Source organism: Eublepharis macularius, chromosome 3 (genome assembly GCF_028583425.1).
Source record: "Eublepharis macularius isolate TG4126 chromosome 3, MPM_Emac_v1.0, whole genome shotgun sequence".
NCBI lineage: Eukaryota > Metazoa > Chordata > Lepidosauria > Squamata > Eublepharidae > Eublepharis > Eublepharis macularius.
In genome coordinates, this window is record NC_072792.1 from 23,146,043 (window position 1) to 23,163,499 (window position 17,457).

General features: G+C 43.8%; 1 protein-coding gene across 1 annotated transcript in view; it reads left to right on the forward strand.

Annotated features, from left to right (window-relative positions):
- Positions 1 to 11,733, forward strand: part of UCHL3 (ubiquitin C-terminal hydrolase L3) — a 41,588-nt gene extending 29,855 nt beyond the window's left edge. The window contains exons 6-8 of the mRNA XM_054973668.1: positions 6,629 to 6,704; positions 10,480 to 10,538; positions 11,519 to 11,733. Coding sequence (XP_054829643.1) covers positions 6,629 to 6,704; positions 10,480 to 10,538; positions 11,519 to 11,602 — 219 coding nt within the window. The 3' untranslated portion in view covers positions 11,603 to 11,733. The remainder of the gene's footprint in view (positions 1 to 6,628; positions 6,705 to 10,479; positions 10,539 to 11,518) is intronic.
- Positions 11,734 to 17,457: the final 5,724 nt, after the last annotated feature.

Here is a 17,457-nt window from a genome sequence, read left to right on the forward strand (position 1 = left end):
CGGCTTTTCCCTTTGTTTCCAGACGTCTGTGTTTTCAAAACCATCGTGAGCTGTTTGGCTTCCGTTTTTTCGGCGCCTTTTCTGGGACCACAGGAAAGTGCGCTCCCAGAAAAAGTGCCCAAAAAACAGAAGCCAAACAGCCCACGACCGTTTTGAAAATACAGACGTCTAGAGTCAAGGGGAAAAGCCACCAGTGTTCGGTGAGTGGGCCAGCCCTTTAAGTATGTGTGGAAGGGGCCCAAGATTCGAGTCCAGTAACATCTTGCAGACCAACAAGATTTCCAGGGTGTAAGCTTTTGAGAGTCAAAGCTCCCTTCCTCGATCTGACAAAGGGGGCTTTGACTCAAAAGCTGACGCCCTGGAAATCTTGTTGGTCTTTAAGGTGCTACTGGACTGGAATCTTGCTCTTCTACTGCTGAGCAACACATCTACCCACCTGAAACTGAGTGGAAAAATTCTTACAATTCCTTGGGAGATTATTGCTTGAATTCCTGAAATTCATACCGGCATGCAGTTGCTGATTATTTGGATACAACTAAATGTTTCAAAATCATTCTTCTCAATCTGTTTTCTGTTGTTTAAAACAGAACAGTGCAGCGCGCTCTTTGGTTAAATGGGAGCGTGTAGCGGCGAGTGAAGCTGTATGATTGCCTTTTAGTCCAAGTAGGTAAAGTCTCTCTTTTTTGTTTTTAATATTCATGTAGTCACCGACCTCCTTGCTGCCCTCACCATCCACCTCATCACAGCCTCAGTTTAGCCACTGCAAAATGAAGGCGTCTCCCTTGCGTCGCTCTGCATCCCTGACGCTGATCAGATGCAATCATGTAGCTTCTGCAAAAGCTACAAGCCCCGTAAAGGCGACAAGTCCACCCGTCTGCCTTCAGCGTTGGCGGCCCACAATATCATTATCATCTATTGCGCTCCATTCTGTTGTAAGTGTAGCTTTCTCTCTGTCTCTCTCTATGTCTCCATCTCTTCTCTGCAGCAGCACCTGCCACTCAACATTTAGATTTGAAGATCCTTCTTTCCACTTCCGCCAGTCTGTTTTAGGACTTGCTTGGCTGCTTTTAAGATCTTCGTTCAGATTCTCTCGTAATAAGCCCCCCCCCAAATGGTGATCTCTAGTGGGCGCTGCTGCTTCTATCCCATCTGCTCGCTGCCTCTTCTTTCTCATTGGTGTTTCATCTGGGCCTGCTGACTTTAAATTCTCTGCCAAATTGGTTTCTTTTACATCTGATTAAGCAGGACTTCCCCGGTCATTTTGCTTTATCGTGAGCTCACTGCTCGTCACGCTTTCCAATCTCTCTTTAAAAAAGGAAAGAAAACGTGGGTTAAACATTCTCTTAGCCTCTTGATTTTGTTGCATTTATAATTAAAATCTTCCAGCTATTGGCAAAAATTGCCCATTGTTCTATTCATTGTGATTAAAACGTAGTTGATTTTTTAAAAAAGAATTTTAAATCGTGCCAATCTCCCTTGAAATCTCCCTTTCCCCCGATATATTAACATGCGATTTATAAGTTCAGTTTTGTAACCTTTTTGATTCCCCAGGAATTGTTATCCCCAACGCTTTCTAGTTCAGGAGAGCCCTTGTTCCCCGGAGGGAAACTTGAGCATTAATTCCTCTGTGCTGCCAATAACACTAATATTTGAGCTAAAAATGGTCCCCCCCCATCCCATACCATGTAACATATCACCAATATTACAGGCTTCACATGTGAAAATGTTCTTGGCTTCTTTGTTAATATGAAAATGAAATTGTGCCCTCAAGTCATAGGTAACTTATGGTGACCCCTGACGGGGTTTTCAGGGCAAGAGCCTAACAGGATGACATTTCTATAAATTATGGCGGGAAACCAGTCTTCAGTACGAAGCATTATTCTTGTAGGTCTATGTCCTGTGTGTGTCGTTGAATGGCTTTGCTAACTAGGAAGGTTTCAGTAGCCTGGTATGGCTGACATAAGTGAGAGCAGTCCCCCTTCCTTGTACGAGAGCTTCCTAAGGGGGGGAAAAAAACCTGCATCAAGGCACATGGTGCACTGGGAGTTGAGCAGCTATCGTACCTATGGGCTTTCTCAAAATATGTCACCTTTCATGTTTACACCCCTCCTGAGTGACAAGAGACCACTGCTCCTGCAGGTTCCAAGATGTTCAAGTAAAAAGCTGTGCCCAGGTCAATCGATCCCTGCTTTGAACAAGCTAGCTCACAAGCACTGTGGCGGTTTAACAGATTTTATTTTATTTACTTATTAAAACATTTATGCCCCACCTTTCCTTGTGGTTCAAGGCAGCTTACAACAATAGTTAAAAACATTTCCAGTTAAAACCAAAATAAAACAATGGATACCCAAGATACTGATGTGTAAGAACAGAGATGTACATGCAGATGTGAAGAACAATTAAAACGGGTCTGTTCCCCGGGCACAAAAAAAGCAGTGTCAGTCCAGGATTTGGTGAAATGTGGGACTTCTCTCCAGGATTTTGGCCAAATAGGGTGGGCACACTGCGGCCATTATGAAAGAGCTCTCATTTGGCAACCTACCCTTTCCCTAATATATAGGTGTCTCTCTAATTCTATAAAGAATATAAAAATGGATGCTGTCTTATTACAGATACGACCACTGCTATAATACCTAGCAGAAACTAACTTCTAGCTCATCAATAAAAACCTCTTTGGATGTTTTCAGGCCTGCTTCTTATATCTCATTCCAAAAAGGGATAGTGAAGCAAGACTTGGAGACGTGTGGCAATGCATGTTAAGGCCAGGAGGCAGCTAGGGATGAAAAAAAGTGATGGGCAAGAGACTTTATCGTCCTCTGGTGTGTGCTTACCTTAGGGAATTTCTTGGAGAATGTCCTCTGTGTGTATATATGGTCACACCTTAATGTAATTCTTGGCCTAAGAGCACAAGGTACACTGCTAGTAGCCCTGGAACTAGCAGCTCAAATGCAGAGCTTGCAGCCTTTGAGGAATGGAATCTTGTTCAGTGCATCTGTTTGTCCCATGACAACTGGAGTCTGTCTGCACACCAAACCACAAATTCCTATGTAGCCTAGGCACCAGTAGCTTATCCTTTCTTTTTGCCCATTCTTTAAGCATTCAGAGCATTCTTCTTTAAGCATTCAAAGCAGGGATCCACACATCTCTTCCCTGATAACCTTTGAGAGGTTTTTCCATACACTTTTCCTCGCATAGTTCTTTGGAAACTTCCTCCATGCCCTCGCCTCTAGCAGTAGCTTTTTTTGAAAACTTAAAAGTCTTGAAGTCTGTTTTTAGATGTTTTTATGGAAAGGGATTTCAACCTCTTGATCGCGTGAAGCTGCCTTTATGCCAAGTCAGTCCATTGGCAGAAAGGTCAGTCTTGTCTGCTCTGACTGGCAGCAGTTCTCCGGGGTCTCAAGTGGACGTCTTTCGTATCATCTGCAACCTGATCCCTTTAGCAAGGGATGCCAGGGGATTGAACCGGGGGGCTTCTGCATGCCAAGTAGAAACTCTGCTCTGAGCCACAGCCCCTCCCCTTCAATCAGCTCTCCTTCTTTGAATTTCTTCCAGTTCTGATGCCAGCCTTCCAGTTAATACCCCAGACCTCAAAGTATGTGCCAGCGTATCTGCTTATGGCAACATTTCTGCAAATACGGCACATGTTTTGCAGCAGGGTGTTGGCTGAGCGCAGTTGGTTACTAATACTACGAGCCTTGGCTTTGGAGGGCTGGTTACTCTTCTGACTTCAGCCACCGTAAAATGGATACTCCTGGAAGCTGCTTTGGCAATCTAAGGTTTCAAAACTGGTATTGATATTAAACAATCTTTACAAATGCTTGGCTTGGATCCTGCACTAAATCTCTACTGATGGAAGGGATTTGCATCAGTGGAGCGCAATGTCCTCCCCTCCCCTTCTTGCTGTGGTCCAAAATGCTGTTTCTGGGGGACAGGGGACTCCTGGCAACTGCACAAAGGGTGGAGTTGGAAGGCTTCAGGAGGAGCAGGGGATTGGCAGAAGTCACCTCCTCTTCTGTACGGGGAAATCCTCCACTGGATCTAACTTCTGGTCGTCAACATTGGTGTGTGGTGGACAGGGCTTTTTTCAAGAAAAAGAGGTGGTGGAACTCAGGCCCGCACAAGGACATCACTTTGGGTCAGCTGGAACAAGGGGGGAGTTTTTTAAAGTTTAAATCGCCCTCGGCAAAAATGGTCACATGGCCGGTGGCCCCACCCCCTGATCTCCAGACAGAGGGGAGTTTAGATTGCCCTCCGTGCTGCTAGCATGGAGGGCAATCTAAACTCCCCTCTGTCTGGAGATCAGGGGGTGGGGCCACCGGCCACGTAACCATTTTCAAGAGGTGCCGGAACTCCATTCCACTGCGTTCCAGCTGAAAAAAAGCCCTGGTGGTGGATATTCCTTAGGCCATTACCTGGATAATGATGGGTTGTCTGACATTAGGGGCCGCTAAACTACAGTGGTACATCTGTTTCAATTATTTCTTTAAATTCTCTCTGTATTTCCAGTTCTCATGCTCAGATTTGCAGAACAGGTTTGACAGTGTGGAAGCTTTTGTTGCCTCCAGCTTAGGGGCAAAAAAGGATATTGTCATGAATGTTTTGGAGGTTCCTCCTGGAAGTTTTACGAATATATTACCGTGCAGGAAATTGACACTGGATTGTGCCCTATGGGGAAAGGAGACTGAAAGGTTAGCATGCCAGTCAATTGACCAGTTGGATACTATCCGCAGACAGCCTGTAGAACGACTGAGGTCAAGTTGTGCCATGTGTTCCATGAAACCAAGAATGCTGCTAGAGGGGGGGGCAGCTTATCTTCTGTTGCTGTTTTTTTAAAATGGTAGTGTCATTTACAAGCAAGGGCAGGAAGCAGACCTGTGGCAGAGCACAGCTTGTTTCTACTGCTCGCTTTCTAGAATTGCTTGCTTCTCCCACCGAGCCTTCACTTCTTGTCTCCTTGGTACTTTATAATTTTTGGATTGGATCCAGACTAAATTTTCTACTAGCAGAAGGGGAGAAGTAATTCCTGTCGATTTCTCCTTTCCTGCTGCACATTCCCTATTTGCCTCTCATGCACTTCTTGAGGGCACCGTATCCCCCAGGAGCAGCAATTTGGGGAGCTCAGAGGGCTGCAGTGGGAGGGGGAGCAGAAGAGTATCTTGCATGAGCAAAAAGTTCATTCAGGCCCCAGCCCTAAGTGATATCTTCATATAGCACTATCAGCGTACAAGGTGCAAGCAGCCAAGTACTAAAAGCTTTACTTTGCTCTGTTTCAGTTGTGAAAAATCTGAAACTGTAGGCTGGTCTTTTTGCGGTCCAGGATAGAAGCCAAATAGGGAAAAAGTTTAGTGAATCATTCACATTTACAGAAAGCTTTATATTAAGTTATAACTGGTCAAATGTTCCTTCAAATTCAGGTTGGAATCTTTTCTTCTAAAGTAACAATTGGCTGTAAAAAAAAAAAAGTGTCAATACATTTTTAAAGCGAATGCTGTTTTGCTGTAACAAATTAAGGAATTTGGTGTTTGTAATACTGTAATGGTCAAATTTGTTGACGTTTTTAGATCAAATAAGGATAATGCTTTGAGAAGACGTTATTAATTTTTGCCTGTGTGGATGGTCAGCTCTGGATTGAGGGCCTAGCCACACTGTTTCAGGTCCGCCCTGTCAAAGCAGACGTGTGCTGGAGATTCAGAGCTTTGAATCTGTTCTCAGGTGTGGGTGGCCCTAATTTGGATCAGGGACATAGAGAGAAGAGGCTTAAACTTCCATCCTGTGCCGTTTTCCAGACTTGAACAGACTTGCCCGGTTGGGAAAACATAGAAATGGGAGGCCCTGAGGCCTGGCTGGGTAAAAGTGAGATCATGCTTTGGCTGTTTGATCCGATTCTTCCTCTCCCTCCCTCGTGTGCTGTGGTCCCCTCCCCCTTTTTCCCTGGCTCCGACAAACCACAGCCTGCTGTTAAATGGGAGCTAGCCGGTTGTGGTTCTGCCCTCGACCTTCAAAGCGGGACTGGAACCTGTGGTTTGATAGAGGCTTCCCATTACAGCTTAGTGGGCAAGAGCAAGCTAAACTGTGTGCTGCCTTGAACCTAATGGCAATGATTGCTTGCCACAAGCAGGAAGTCAGTCAAGGTAAGGGAGTAAAGGAGGGGATGGGGTCGAAGAAGCGGGTGGGCTTGAGCCCTAACGGCAAATGTGTGCTTTGATCTATTGTATCCAGCCTGGCCTGTGGTATTTTTTAGCATAATTGCTTTGGTGTGGGGTTCTGTGCACAGTAAACTTGTGCGTGCTTGTGTGTATGTGCGTGCACACTTTTGTCTTCTTGAAAGATTTATTTTATGATGTTAACTCCTGCCTACCATTCCTTCCATCCTTTATCAGTATCCCTTCTCTATTGGCGGTCTTCAAAATGGAGAAGGGCTGGACTCCTGCCCGGCTGGCAGCCACTCCTGTGTCCCTGAATCCTAGAGGTGTGTGGACTGGCTCAGCAGTCAGGGAAAAGGTGTCCTTTGAGTCCTTAGAAGCCCTCTGGTCGCAAAGCTTTGAATCAAGGTTCAGAGGAATGTCTTCCTATTTTACCTAAATAGGGTTTCATTCACCATCTGTACATGTTCTTTCTTCTCTCGCAGGCCCCTAGTATAGATGAAAAGGTAGATCTCCACTTCATCGCATTAGTAAACGTTGGTGGCAATCTCTATGAATTGGGTAAGTTCAAACTGCTCTCCTTTTCTACAACTGGAATAAATTGTCAGCTATATACAGTAGTTCCTAATACTTGATTGTATTCAATCTCGGATTTTATTCTGCATTTGGCCAAGGTGGATGGCAGTAAGTATTTAAAAAGTCATAACCTGGTTCAATTAATTATTTTTTTTGTTTGAAAGTCTCACTACAATTTACCATTTATCCAAAAATAATTACACGCTTCCTGTTGAGAGCAGCATTCTTAGAATCCCAGGATATTAGAACATTGAGTTGAAACGCAGGAGGAGAAAAGGGGTTGTTGTTTTTTTAAAGTAAACTGTGCTGATAAACAGCTTTCAATGAAAGAAATCCATACTTTCGTATGACCGGTAGAATTTTCTTCACTATCTTGAGTGTGTGATGGATGATTTCTTCCGAATTGGGATACCTTGTTATTAGGATACTGACATGCTCAAGATGCAGTGCGGTGCCAGTCGTAGTGAACTATGTTGGTGCTGTTCAGGAATCTGGATCCATGTTTGAAATTCTGAATTTCTCTATGTGACTCATTGTTCATGATGCCTTTTCACATGATACCATACTCAAGGAAACATTCTAGGAATTGCTGTTAAACATGTACTCTGGTTATCCATTATGGTCAAATGTATGCAAAAGAGTTAACTGGGGTTAGTCCCCTCAGTTTCTAAATCTAACTTCTAAACCAGGATTTTAGTCCAGGCCCCGGATTGAGTTTCTCCCAATTAATCAGGGTTCTCACTCAGATTTACCCATGGAGGTGCATTCGTATGTCCCAGATAACCAAAGCCACTGTTTAACTGATTTTTAGAAAGTGCTAGGTGCATGCGTGAACCTGATGACAAATCAGGTTCGTGCACCTTTTTCTTTAATTGAGTTTATACATGACATCTGGATGCAGCCTAGGTGTGCAGCAGTGTCGATTTCTGATTTGCAACTAGATGATTTTATATTCCCGGCAGTCATAATTCCCCGTAAGGCTTGCTGTGTAAACACTCACAGAAACACAGGACAGGGCAACTCTGTCTTACATTTTTAAGACAGGTTTGGATAACATAGCATGTGGCTGTTGCTTTACAGTGAAACGTTTACAAAGAGCAGAGAGCATGATTGCCAATCTCTGGATATACAGGGTTTCCCCCAACATGTTATTTACATCATTTACACCCTTGGTTGTTGTGGGTTTTCCGGGCTGTATTGCCGTGGTCTTGGCATTGTAGTTCCTGACGTTTCGCCAGCAGCTGTGGCTGGCATCTTCAGAGGTGTAGCACCAAAAGACAGAGATCTTTTGGTGCTACACCTCTGAAGATGCCAGCCACAGCTGCTGGCGAAACGTCAGGAACTACAATGCCAAGACCACGGCAATACAGCCCGGAAAACCCACAACAACCATCGTTCTCTGGCCGTGAAAGCCTTCGACAATACACTTACACCCTTGCTTTTCTCCTCAAAGGGGACCCTTTTCCATTTTATCCTCACAAGAACCCTGTGAGGTGGGTGAGGCGGAGAGGGCGTGACTGGCCCAGGGTCTCCCAACAAGTTTCCATGGCAGTGGAGGGGTTTCAGCCTGGGTCTCCCAGATCCTGGTCTGACGCTCCAACTATTACGCAATGCTGGATTTTCCTCATCTTCGTGCACCGATTTTAAACGTAGGTTTTGAAGCAGCAGCTTCACGCCCTTTTCTGCCTTGAGTTTTATAAGCCTATGTAATAAGGGAAGGCTCGGCTAGATGAGACACTGGAGATCTGTAAGCTAGATCTCGTCTCTTTAAATATCCATTAACAGCAGCTGTGTGAGTGTGCGAGTTGACTTGCGGAGGAGGGAGTTAATGCCTTGCCTGGAGCAGATATTTGCAAAATGGGGAAAACTTAAGGCACTGTAGGTTTTCATATCTGTGCAAATGGTGTTTTCGGAAGAAGTGGAACACTGGGCAGGGGGAGAGGTAGGGCAGAGGGAATCCTTTCTCCCCCACCAGCTGTTAATGGAAATGTAAAGAGATGGGCTATCGAGTCACAGGTCTGTCTCCTCCAGCTGAACTCTGGGACTGTAGGGCAGTTTTTTTTTTTAAAAAAAAAAAAGCAGAATTCTCATCTTTGATACTTTTTATGAGAATGAGTTGCATGTGGAACATCGCATTCAGCCCCTGCCACCTCTGATTAAAAGATCTCTGTGTATGGTTGGAGGGCACATGATAGAGCAATCTTGCTAAAGCTAAGCAAAGCGGGGTCTGGTAAGCTACTGTGGTGGTATCTTTTATATAAATTGTCTTTGAGTTCCATGGTGGAAGAAAGGTGGGGTATAAACGTAGTCAGAAATGGCTGCCAGCAGGACTTACTTGACCTTTCAGATCTGCCCCCACTCCTATTACAAGTCATTAGCAAAACTCAAAAAGAAATCGGAGCAACTGCAGCCCTCAAAATGTGCTTGTAAATTATAATTACCCCAAATTCCTAAAATCTGCTTTTACTAGTCTGTCCAAATAATAGTTTGCTTTTGGTTCCAGGAGCACCACATATATAAACACAGAAAGCTAGGCCGTTTATATTTATAGGTTACCATTTCCAATGCCTTTTCCCAGAATTAATTTGGGAACTGAATCAAAAAATGTTGCTTGCAAAATATGGGTGCGTTCAGCTCTAGGTCTGTGGAACATAACCAAGAATGTGTATCTCCTAACTGCCTCTTGGACTGGGAGACATTCAGAGGCCGTCCATTGCAGTAAATATCAAAAAGGGTCCAAATGTAATACTTCATAATGAACCTTATTTGGATGGGCTTCATAGTCGGTTTAAGCTGCTTATCTTAGTACAAATACATGTAGTTTGGCAACAATTTCTAATCCATTGTAGACAGTCTAGCCTGACAAGTTCTACGGGCTTGGGGGCAGAAGCTAGAAAAATGTCCTGGTATCTGTGGCTGCTACATTAAATAGCTTTTTTGGAAGAGCTGTTGTGGGGGATATGGAAACAGCTTGTTAGCCATGGGAGCTTAATTGAGATTCCGTATCAGCCTGAATACGGAAGTCCAGTAGGGGAGGGCTTTGGGTGTATGCTGATAGTGTGCATATTTCTAGATGAAATATTTGCCATGATGTTGTTGTTGTTGCTGTTAGAGAATCCCATCTGTTAAAGACTCGTTAGTGCAAGATGCTTATGAAGAGCAAAAAATGGTTATTATCTGCCACAGACTCTCTGTTTAATATTAGACTGTATCCTACCATGCTGGTTAGCTGAATGTGGAGCCTTCTTCCTGCAGAGGAGAGGAGACCCTCCAGAGGAGGGCTTCAGTCCTAGCTGAGTAGAGTGACAGGATGCAGCCCAATATGTCAACCTAAGCAGCCACGTAACTTCCACTTGAGACTTTATTTTGTGACTTCCAGTTAACATCAACACAAAGTTCAACGGTCCTCTTGACTTGAGCTTTTTATGAATGAGTTGTATATTCATGATACTCGCAACTGTGTTGGGTTGCGTGGAAGAATTCTTAAATATCATTGATGGCTATGATCAATTAATAAGTGGACAGCATGAAACGAGACCCTAAGAACCGAAGCCCGATTATTCCCGGCTGTGTGGTTTTCATCAATAAGCTGATGCTGGAAGTGTCAAAAGAGAAGAAGGTTCGGTTCGGTTAACTTATGGAAAGCATTAAGAAAAACCATAGTGCTGTTGTTGCTGGTAGAGAAGATGTCGCTTTCTGAATGCGGTGTTTCATCTGGACTTTCCTAAAGCGATATTAATAAGTATGTTTATCACAACAGATGGACGGAAGCCTTTCCCAATAAACCACGGGCAGTCAAGCGATGACACGTTCTTAGAGGTATGATTTTCAAGCACCTTTGTACCACCAGCGTTTTACTGACATAAAATTACATGTCTGTTACAAAAGAATAAATGGACACAAATCTGACATTAGAAATGGAAACGTCCAAAAACCAGTGGGAGAACACTTCAATCTACCAGGACATTCCACCAAAGACTTAAAGGTCGCTGTGGTTCAACAGAAACCTTTCAAAAACAAAATCCAACGGGAGGCTGCTGAATTGGAATTCATATGCAAATTTGACTCTGTCAAGCGGGGACTGAATAGAGACTATGAATGGTTATCACATTACCACAGGTAACAGATTCTCTTTACAGAGGCGTGATCTGGGGGAGCCCAGTGACGCCTGGTGTGGGCTTTCGGGGACCACAGTTCTCTTTGTCAGATGCAACTGGCAGGGAGAGCTGTGGTTACCGAAGGCTTATACTACATAGGAATTGGATACCTTCACTGCTACAAACTGACTGCACACCAAAAGGAGATGTTTACATTTCCAAGCAAAGGAATGTTTTGATTGCCTCTATGCTAATTGCATTCTGTCTCCTTGTGATATATGTCCCCTTCTTTCCCCCCTCTCTCCTCCTCTTCTGTATCTGCCCAGTTTTGATCAGGCATCTGACGAAGAGAACTTGATTCTCGAAAGCTTATGCTACAATAAAATTGGTTAGTCTTAAAGGTGCTACTGGACTCTTTTTGATGTTGTAACCCTGTAACTCTCGTATATCAGGTATATAGCTTCAAATGGCAGCGGTTAAATTTGCACAGTGAATACCGTTCACTGTTGGCAGTATTCTCTTTGCAGTTTGGACTTAAAATTCAGTTCTGATCGTTCTGAAAGCTTGCTGAACCAAAAGTGGGAAAGACTTTTTCCCTGTGCATATTCTGTCAGTGAGACAATAAATAAGTCCTGTGGCTTGTACCATTATTTCTGTAAACTGAGTTACATTTTCTGCTTTTTTTTTTTGGTTTCTCACTAGGATGCAATAGAAGTATGCAAGAAATTCATGGAACGTGATCCGGATGAATTAAGATTTAATGCAATTGCTCTGACTGCAGCTTAAGTTATTCTTAAGTGGTGGTGAAAACCCCCCCGTGTGTCTAAGTATCGTAACAATTATGCTTTTGTCATGATTACACTTTTGATACCTCCCAAGTAACATGTCGACGCAGATTAAAATTCCGATTTGTCCTATGCCTCTTGTGGACCATTCATTCTCCTTGGTTATTTTTAGTGACTCTAGATGACAATATGCCCTGACCTGGATAGCCCAAGTGAACCTGATCTCGTCAGATCTCGGAAGCTAAGCAAGGTCGGCCTTGGTTCATAGTTGAACGGGAGACCTCCAATGAAGGCCAGGGCTGCAGAGGCAGGCAATGGCAAACCACCTCTGTTAGTCTCTTGCCATGAAAACCCCACCAGGGCTGCCATAAGTCAGCTATGACTTCAGGGCATTTTCCACTTTCCACTCCAGATGACTATATAAGTATGATAACAAAGCAACAGCACAAAAAGCACTGTGTAGTGGCTCACACTACTTTTTTTGTGAATGTAAGGAGTCCTGATTATCTTGTTAACAGAAACACAGGTGAATTGCACTGCGGTAAGCAGACAGTTGAAGCGGCCTTAATAACCCAGACTAGCTTCGTCTTGGTCTGAGCCTGAAGACTTAAGTAGGTTGGCCTTGGTCACCAAGGAAGACTGGGGCTGCTCTGCAGATGAAAGCAATGGCAAACCGTGTCTACTCCCTTCTTGTCTCGAAAACCCCATGAGGTGGGACTGCATGAGGTCACATGAATCGGCTACGGCTTGACCATTCGCTTTACCTAACCAGGCAACTGCAGGTATGGCCACCTGCACATCCTCCCATGGCCACAGCTGGGGAACACCCTCTTCACAACAGTAGAAACCACTACAGATCCTTCTCAGCAGAAGTGTGTGCAGCAGGTCAGGAGAGTTCCAATTCACAAAGGAACTGAAGTGGCCTTCTCCGTTTTATCACGAGCTTTTCCCATAAACAGTTGCCAACGATAAGATACTCCTAAGTGAATTAAAAGTTGATAGGCATATATACTGAAACAGGGATGCCCCACAGTGGCATTTTTTAAAAGCACTCCGTTCTTCCATCAGGGAGCCAGAAGCATCGTTTTTTTTTCTCTTGGTACATATATTGACCACCTCTCGGATGAAATCTAGTTGGTCTTTAAGGAGCTACTGTACCTGAATCTTACTCTCATATAAGGCTCTATAACAAATGTAGTGCTGCATAGTGGTGATGTCCGACACTACATCGCTTGAGAGTGTCTTAGAATGTGCCCCATAGTCCTCTGCGATGCACACAGGCTTCACAGCAAACAAATCCATGTGGAAATCTTTTCTGAGGGTAAGAAGTTCTGACATTCCTGAACAACAGTAAGGAAGGCTAGCTGTGAGTGATTCCGCACACGTTGGATAATGCACTTTTAATCCTCATAGATCATTTGGAATGGATTTTTTTGTGTGCGGAACAAAAAATCCACCTCAAACGATTGATAAAGTGCATTATCCAACGTGTGCAGAATCAGCCTGTGTCAGCTATGAGTGTGAGTTCACATACTATCTATCCCAATATTCCCCGTTGTGGTGCCTGTGAGCACTGTGGTGCCCTTAGGCACCTTTCCTGGCACCCATTCATTATTTTTTAGACAGTGGGCAGGGCCAGGTGGGGCTTTTGCCCAACAGGGCCTCTGACCGGCTGCTGGAAATCTGATCGGCTTTGCAGATTTTTGAAATGCTGCCTTGGCAGCAGCTTCCACCACAGCCCAAAGTTCTTCACTGTATGACTGAAGATAAGTTGCGTGTATGCAAGAAAATATTTTTAAACAATATGTGCGTTTTAAAAGGCATCCTGTTAAGACACAGCTTCTGCCTGAAACTTTGAAGAGTTACTATTAGAGTAATGCACAGCCTCACTCCCTGAAGATTTTTGGCTGGCCCCACCTCTGTTGTGGTTGCGTCCGCCACCCATTGTCTGAATTCCAGAAGTGCCTGCAGGCTCAAAAAGGATGGGGACCTCTGATCTATCCTTTCACTGAAGTAATTAGGTAAATTTATCTCGCTTTGCGTGCAATTATTCCCATGATCGATTACACATTCTACAGTCCAATATGAGAATGTTCTGTGGGAATAGGTCAAAAATATGACTGAACGTATTACCATTCCTTTATGGCAGGAGCCAAATAATAATTCAGAGACGAAAACTCAGATTGTCTAACAGTCTTGTTTTTCAGCCCTTACTGATTGCTAGTTGCTTATTCCTGTTTCCTTGAGGGTGCATGCAAGTGGCTCTTACTTGCTTTTGTGACTTAACAGAAGTCAAGCTCAACCCATCCATAACTCCCTGGGTTTTATTCCTTTGAAGAGAGGAACTATGTTTACTCTTCTCCAGATGTTTGGGAGCACACCAAATATCCAAGAATCCTTGCAATAGGGGAGCAAATGGCTCTTGTATTTGCCCAGCTAATTTAGTATCTTCAGGGAATGTCTTCAGCTCCCACCCACCCCCAGCTTGAAGCCATTCAGATGGTCTGTGACTCTTCAGCAGACTTTCTTCATTATCCCGACCTGTGACCTCTTCCGTCCTTATTCTCGTCAGCGCTGCCAAATATCTCATCTGAAAGCTGCCTACAAAAAACAGACACCAATCGGACACTGAGCTTTTAAGCCGTTTTTGTGTGTCTAATATCTGTAATAAAGTCATGCAAAATATTCTGAAGTGCTTTGGAGGGGCTGAGGTGTGTTTCATAATGTACAAAGCAGATCCTAACTGCCTCTGAAGGGCAAAAAGCGAGGCTGTACCCCACAATGAAGCTGAAAGGAGGGGGTGGATAAACTTCTGTTGGGGAGCAGCAAATTAATTGGGAGGGGGGTTAAATAGATATGTTTCAAACAATGCTGTTTTTCAGGGAAACTTTAAAACTGTTGAAATAGGTGTTTAAAATGTTTAATATAATATGCACTGGGAGAGATTCTACGGATCAGTTCTGTTGTTGGAGGTGCTTTCGTCCAGCAGGAGGGTTCTGCCAGAGATCAGTGTCTCTGTAAGTGGAAGAGATCCAGAGCCTCCAGCCACTGTTTGTGATTTTATATAGGTAGGGGGAAATACTTCTCTAATCCAGGGTCTTTTGAACTCTCTCTTGTGCCTGTCTGATGGGCTACCTGGAAAAAAGTGAATTTTCTTTTCTTAAAGGGTCTCCTGAAGAACAACAAAATGAAAATGAATGCACAATGGATTTTTTAAAGGGTATTAGTCTCCCCCCCCCACTTGTATGTTATTCTCATCACTCTCTTTTGCTATTGAAGTTTTGATTAGAGATGGGCGCAAACTCGGAAAAAAACAACTGTGCAGTTTAAACGCAACGAACTACGAACTTTCACGACCCTGCCCTGGTTCGCGAACCGGTTTGTCTGGTTTATGAAAACGCCACTTCCAGGTCAGCAAATCATCACTTCCAGGTCAGCAGAAGGTCTGCATAAAGCCCATCCGCTGTTGCCTAGGAAACTGATTGATCAGTGGCAGGCTGTCTGCAGCGATGAACCCAAAAATGAACCAAACGAACCAGCCTAAAGTTCATGGCAGTTCGTCAGAAATGGGCTCTGATGAACCACTGGTTCACAAACCACAAACCGGCCTGGTTCTTGCCAAACTTTGGTTCATATTTCAGTTTGTGTCCATCTCTAGTTTTGATTAAATGAGACAGCTCTATACATCTCTCTTTTGGGGAGACAGCAGTCTCCTAAATCTCTGGATGTACTGGATAAGGGAAAAGACAGAAATAGCTCCACACACCTTTCATTTTTTAAGGGCCCTGGCTGAGTGAGCAAAGGATGGATACAGCCCCACTTTCGTGTTTAAAAGGAAGCTTAGTAAAACTGGAGGCATAGACTTGTCCCAGTTCGTTTTTTCCATTTTTTGCATCCTTATGTAGCTAAAAACCCAGGTATTTTAAAAGCTTGCATGTTGCATGCAAGAACCCACAGGAACCTGTGATAAAACACTAAAGGGCATGGCTGTCGTATCTGAAACAAGAACCACATGTTCCCACACACAAGAGAGTGGTGTTGAAGTGCTGGAAGAATGCAACAGGCTTATCTCAGGATTGCTACCTTGCAAGAAGACACCTGGATCCTATGAAAGAAATAACCGTGCAAGGCTGTTAAAGGAGGATCCTGGAAAGCTGGCTGTAAGAACAAATTATGGAAAATAAAGGATGCTTGAGACAGGGCTCTAGCAAGAAGCGACAGGTGGCCGTGAAGGTCTGTTCTGCCCTGTCAGACCAAGAGGCTATGTGATCCGACAGCTGCTTCTGCCTATGTGCAGATGGGTAGATGTGTTAGTCTGTAGCCTCAGAATAAAACAGGAATCCAGACTAAAATCTTTTCAATGTTAGAGCTCACTTCCTCAGATGCACTGGAGTGTACATCTCTCCGGCCAATTGATAGATGCCTTTGTAACCTACAAAGAGGCTGTTTCAAATATCCCCCATTTCTGTTGTTGAATGTACACCCTCTCCCTTTGCAGCGTAAACCTTGTGGCTCATTAGCTGTAAGAGGGTGATGGTCAAAGGTGCCCAAACCCACTGTGCAAAACTTTATTTGCTAGCAATTGAAGCAGGACCCTGGAATGTCCTGACTAGAAGAACATTTTGTATAGATTACAATGTTTATATAGTGTCTCTATAATGTCTATTTTTCTTTGAGGCTTTATATACATTTACAAATGACCTGAATTAATCTTTTCACAGTTATGCCTTGAGTTTCTTTGGTTTTTCTCTCTGTGAGTTAAATAGTGAGTTGGTAAGCTTAGAAGCAGGAGTATTAACAGTGTAATCCTTAGAAAAGTTTGAAATCTTCTAAACACATTGATTTCAATGCATTTAAAAAGAGCCAGAGGGGTTAGCCGTGTTAGTCTGTAGTTACAAAATAGTAAAGAGTCAAGTAGTACCTTTAAGACTAACCTACTTTACTGCAGCATAAGCTTTCGAGAGCGACAGCTCTCAAGGGAGCTATGCTACAATAAAGTTGATTAAAGGTGCTACTGGACTGTTTACTATTTTAAAAGGGTGTAACACAGTTTAAGATTACACTAAAGATCTTCAGCTAGGTTTTCAGAAACTGGCGTGTGAAGAACATCAATTACAACAGTATATTTAGTCCTACTTATAAACTCTCTGGCTATAAAGCTAAATATGAGCTATATTCTAGGGGGTGGGGGAATGGGGTATGTGTGTGCAAGCCTAACAGCCTCGATAACAATTTGAAATATTTGAGGCTTCGTCTTTGTATGGGGGAAGAGGCACCTGGAGTTGTCACACGACACTGTGAATCTGTCTCCTGACATCTCCCCTTGTTAGACTTTCCGAGACAACAAAAGGCATGATAGATACAGATAAAGCAAACAGAATGCCTTCCGTTCCCCCACGCGACTGTCACAAAGGCCTGCATTCTTTCAGGCAGGAACAAAAGCCACAATCTCTGGGCTTGGGGTGACGTTGGAATAAGCAAGCATTTGGAGTAGCGTGGTAGTTGATATCGACTGTGTTAGTTCCTGATAAGGAAATTGCTTTTATGGAGGGGTGGAGTGGTCCAAAGTTTACCAAAACGTGGGAGCAGCTTTCATGCCAACCCTTGCCCCGAACTTCCTGAAAATTCTAGAATCCATTGCAATTTTTTGACGTCCGGGTTGCTTTAAGTAAAAGCCACGGATTCCTCGGTGGTGGGTTGTGGATGCAGAACATAGGAAGAAACGATGCGCTGTAGCTACGAGAGGATTAGCAGAAACGTTTCTTCTGATTAACTGAACAGGCAGTTCTACGTGGATCTCTTTATTACTATGCTTTCTGTTTTGAAGGCATCACGGAAGTGCAGAGAATATTTAGC